The following is a 5,408-nucleotide window of genomic DNA, read 5'->3' on the forward strand; positions in this document are numbered from 1 at the left end:
GGTCCCTGTGCTTTGCTAAGCTTGTTCTAAGTAGGTGCTTTAGACCACTGAGCCATCTCACCAGCCCCAAGTTGTACAGTTTTAATACAAATAAAAATATACGGTTAGGTATAAAAGGAAATTTTAAAAAATAACTCACAAGCCTCCCTAAAATTAAAATAATTAATTAGCGACAAGTATTTTTACACATTATCTTTCGGTGGAGTCACGCTGAAAGGTCATTTATATTAAATGTGTATTGCCAAGAGGACTGAAAGCTCTAATTCCTTAAATATGAGTTGTAGTCCTGTAACTATTTGTTATTATTTTAAAGCATATATTAGCTTCTGAGTCTGAAGAATATTTTTATAGTTTATCACCAGTATGGACTTTCTAAAAACCTAAAAATGTGTATTTTGTCAAAAACCATGAATAAATTCCTTATTTCTAGAGCTTTTTGCCAGTGTGGACTCTCTGATGGTATGTAAGACGGGAATGGTGACTGAAGTCTTTACCACACACATCACATTTGTATGGTTTCTCCCCAGTATGGACTCTCTGGTGGGCCTGAAGGCGTGCACTATGACTAAAGCCCTTCCCACATGCCTCACATTTAAAGAGTTTCTCCCTAGTGTGAACATGCAAGTGAACTCGAAGATTTGAGGGGAGGCTGAAGGCCTTCCCACACTCCTCACATTTGTGGGGTTTCTCTCCCGTGTGGACCCTCTGATGATGGCGAAGGTTCAAGTTCCTTCCAAAGCCTTTCCCACACTTCTCACATTTGTAAGGTTTCTCTCCAGTGTGGCCTCGCTGATGGTATATAAACTGTGAGCTGTATCGAAAGCCCTTACCACACACTTCACATTTGTATGGCTTCTCTCCAGTGTGAACTCTTTGGTGGGATTGGAGGCCAGATGACTGACTGAAACCCTTCCCACATACACCACATTTGTATGGCTTCTCTCCAGTATGGACTCTCTGATGTACCCGAAAATCAATGGCCTGACTGAAGCTCTTATCACATTCTTCACATTTATAGGGTTTCTCTCCTGAGTGGACTCTCTGATGAGCATGAAGATTTGATCTCCAACTGAAGCCCTTTCCACACTCTTCACATTTATATGGTTTTTCTCCAGTGTGAATTACTTGGTGTAGTTTAAGATTTGAACTGTAACTGAAGTGCTTACCACACACGTCACATTTGTACGGTTTCTCGCCCGTGTGGACTCTCTGATGGGTTTGTAGCTTTGAAGACTGACTGAAGCCCTTCCCACATGTTTCACATTTGAATCGTTTCTCCCCTGTGTGGATATTCTGATGGACTTGAAGATTGGAAGCCTGACTGAAGCCCTTACCACACTCCTTACATTTGTAGGGTTTTTCTCCTGTGTGAACTCTGAAATGGATGTGAAGATCTGTGTTTTGGGTAAAGCCTTTCCCACATGCCTCACATTTATATGGTTTCTCTCCAGTATGGACTCTCCGATGGCATATTAATGGTGAATTGTGACTGAAGCCCTTACCACACACATCACATTTGTAGGGTTTCTCTCCGGTGTGGACTCTCTGATGTATGTGAAAATGTGCGGCCTGAGTGAAACCCTTACCACACTCTTCACATTTATAGGGTTTTTCACCGCTATGGACCCTCTGATGGACACGGAGATTAACACTCCAACCAAAGCCCTTACCACACTCTTCACACTTGTATGGTTTTTCTTCAGTATGGACCCTCTGATGACACTGAAAATTTGAACTCTGACTAAAACATTTGCCGCATTCCTCACATTTATAAGGTTTCTCTCCAGTGTGAGTTCGGTAATGAATGATGAGGCCTGTGCTGCTACTGAATCCCTTGCCACAACTGTCACATGTAAAGGACTTCTCACCTATATGATTAGGCTGATGAGAAAGACAAGGACTCCTACTGGAGCAACTTCCAGGCTCGTGACCATCATGCAGTTTCTCCACTGGGTGAATTCTCAAAGGAGACTGTGAGTGCAAGCTTTGACTGAAGCATCTCTCTCTGGTGCGCATGTTCTGCTGAAGCACTGACCTGTAACTGAGGCCCCATTCACACTCGCGGCACGGACGCAGTTTCTCTCCTAATGGTAACTGCCCACTGGAGCCCTCTCTCATACTTCGGCCACATTCACTATGCTGGTAGGATTGTTGCTCTGTATTGCTTTCGATGTGCTCACTGCATAATTTCTTCATCACATCTTCATTCAAATACAGCTTGTTTTTCGCATCCACTTGTTTACCACTACTTTGATTCTGTGACTCAATCAAACACTCATTTGGGGAAGAATTCTGAATTCCTGAAATTGAAAACACTTGATTTTCAATATACCTGGAGTGATTTCTTTTATGATCCCTAACATTGCTTTCATTTTCAAAAACCTGAATGCAACTGCCTTGTAGCAACCAGGAATTTGTCCTGTGAAGACACCTGGTTAATTCACTTGCAACATGTTTCCAGATTTGCCAGCAGGATAACTCTGAAAGGTATTTTACTGTAAATCTTTGAAGAGTCGTCATCTCATTTTGATTTATGCAATCTATAAAAGAAGGAAAAATTCATAAATGAGGTAGGTATTTTCTTCAGAAATATCAGTTTCACATCAAGGCCACAAAGTAAGGCCTTAAGAAGCCAGGGAAGGCTTACAACATTATTTATGCTTTCTGATGTTTTCATGCAGGTGGGAATACAATGAGGATCAACAAGATCCTATGTGTAAAACATGGCCCATTTGGAAACATAAGCGCTACAAGGTTGCAATCATATGGCTGCAGGACATCAAAAAGACAACTTAGCCAAGCGTGGTGCTGCATGTCTGGCTGCAATCTCAGGACTCAGGAGCATCTCAGGAGGCTGAGGCAGGAAAATAGCTGTGAGTTCAAGGTCAGCGTGAACTATAAGGTATGACTTTGTCTCAAAAATAAAAAACAAAACAAAACCAAAAAAAACCCTATATTTCAACCTACAATAATATCAATTAAAAGCTTATTGGCCAACTACATACAATCACAGCTGCTGAGGCTGAGGCAAGTTCACAAGTTTGAGGCCATTCCGGGCAACTTAGCAAGAACTTAACCTAAAATAATACAGTGGTTCCTCAGTTCATGAACTCAATTGCAACAATTTTGGTTGTAAACTGAATTGGATGATAACTGAAATCCAAGGGTTAGGTTCCATGTTGACCCAATTTCCTATGGGGAAATTTGATACGCTTCTTTGTGACCAGAGTTGTGGAAAGCTCAGGAACTGAATTACCAATGTATTTTTTAAAGGGGGCAGGGGCTAGAGATGGAGCTCAGCACTCTGGGATGAGTCTTCCATACCATGTACACATCTTTTTATCACTAAGGCCAGTGGATTGTGTTTAATTTAGGTTAAAAAAAAAAAAAAAAAAGGTCACTATTGGGCATAAAATAATATTTTAGGTGTTGGTAGAAAACCATGAATTAATTTGGGAAAATGGCTAGAATATTGACACCATTGTTCTAAAACCTGACAGTAACTCAAGTCTTTGTAAAAGAAATGGAAAAGGGAAAGCTTATCTTGTACAACTGAGAAAAACCTGAGAGAAGGAAAGAATCGGTGCACAGTGCAGACTCCCAAAGCCAACCTGAAGAGGAAGGGAAGAAGCTTTAGGCACCTGCCATGCTTTTTCCCACAACGCTCCAGGGCTCGCTTTCCCTCATTCTCTTCAAGTCTCTGCCCGGCTGTCACTTCCCAGTAATACCTTCCAGAACATCCAATGTAAAACAAGCTCCTCCTTACCTACATGTATTTTTCATCTCACCCATTCCCTTTCTCTGCCTCTTTTTATTTTCTGCAGAGCTGGGGATGAAACCCAAGGCCTTGGTAATATTAGGTAAGTGTTTGACCTGCTGAGTGAAACTCCTGGCCCCATATTATTTTCTATAGCACTAGGTTAACAGATAAGCCTGTTTTGCTCGAGTAGGGGGCTGAAGTAAACAAAAATGCCAAAAATTCAACTTCTGTGGGGACAGATGAAGAACAAGTAAAAAATATAATATGCTTCAACCCCCAGTACCAAAATAATAATAATAATAATAATAATAATAATAATAATAAGCTATTACATCAATGGGTGATCAGTAGTACTGAGACATAAAATGAGGCAGGGTAAGGGGGTGGAGAATAGAAGGTAGCATTTTCTTTTTTTTTTTTTTTAAACATTTATTTATTATTATTGTGTGTGTGTGTGTGTGTGTGTGTGTGTGGCCAGCTCAGCCCACCAGGGGTGGGGCTGGCCGGCATGTGGTGCTGGGGGATCGAACCATGGTCCCTGTGCTTTGCCAAACCCGTTCCAAGTAGGTGCTCTAGACCACTGAGCCATCTCACCAGCCCCTCTTTTTTTTAATATATATTTGGTGCAGGGTCTACAGGGTCTCACAATGTAGATCGGACTTGTAGTGATTCTCCTGTTTACAGCCTCCCAAGTGCTGGGATTAACAGGCATGCACCACCATGCTGTCTCAATTGCCATCTCAGTGCACTCCAGGGGTGGGGCTGGCACAGCACCCCAGGGATGGAACCCCAGCTGCTGTGCTCTGCCTAAGCAGGAGCTTTAGTCCACTGAGCTATCTGGCTGGCGCAAAGGCAGAATTTTAAATAGGACAGGCCTCTCTAAGCAGGTGAAATTTGAGCAGTGACTGTGAGATGGGAAGCAGTAGGGGTGGGAAGATGGTGCTGATATAGAAAGGAGGCTCCTCAAAGGCCGTGCAACAGAAACAACTCAAAAAGAACATGCATGGGACCTCATATGACTAGAATAACCTAAGCAAGGGGGAGAGCACAGAGAAACTTGGTAGAATATGAGATAAAGAGGGGTCTTGCAGTCTGGACTAAGGACTTGGTGACATAGAAAGGCCTGGATGGCTTTGAGCAGAGCAGTGGTTTCATCAATGATCTACCATTCTGGCCCCTGAGCAGCGAGTGCGTCATCGAGGTGTGAGGGCGGAAGCACAGGGACCGGCGTGGAAGCTACTGTTGCACTCCAGGTGAGAAGGGAAAGCACCTGGACAAAGGTGACAATCGTGGCCGTGTGGAGAAGCAGACCAGCTGGTACCTGGAAGAACAGGCATGTGGTTCGCCCCAAAATACCTACTTCCATGGGTCTCTGTTTCCATCACCCAAAGCTTTTCTTCTGCTTCCAACTGGGATACCATGTCTGGTTTGAAGGGAAGATGCCCTATGGAAAGGGAGAGAAAGATCTATTTCAAGTGAACACCCATCTAAAATGTACTTTTGTGTAAAGCACATACTCCTCAGAACCCAAGAAGCATTTCAAGAACTTTGTGTTTGTTGGGGCTGGTGAGATGGCTCAGTGGTCTAAAGCACCTACTTAGAACAAGCTTAGCAAAGCACAGGGACCGCGGTTCAATCCCCCAGCACC

General features: G+C 43.0%; 1 protein-coding gene across 2 annotated transcripts in view; it reads right to left on the reverse strand.

Moving 5' to 3' along the window:
* Positions 1 to 157: 157 nt before the first annotated feature.
* LOC101562014 (zinc finger protein 227) overlaps positions 158 to 5,408 on the reverse strand; it is an 8,817-nt gene continuing 3,566 nt past the window's right edge. For both annotated transcript variants that reach the window (XM_004644329.2, XM_023704449.1), the window contains 2 exons: positions 5,121 to 5,204; positions 158 to 2,540 (listed from right to left, as the gene is read on the reverse strand). In XM_004644329.2, the coding sequence (XP_004644386.1) occupies positions 427 to 2,540; positions 5,121 to 5,204 (2,198 nt within the window). In that variant the 3' untranslated portion in view covers positions 158 to 426. The remainder of the gene's footprint in view (positions 2,541 to 5,120; positions 5,205 to 5,408) is intronic.

The sequence above is a fragment of the Octodon degus genome, unplaced genomic scaffold (genome assembly GCF_000260255.1).
Source record: "Octodon degus isolate 3935 unplaced genomic scaffold, OctDeg1.0 scaffold00197, whole genome shotgun sequence".
NCBI lineage: Eukaryota > Metazoa > Chordata > Mammalia > Rodentia > Octodontidae > Octodon > Octodon degus.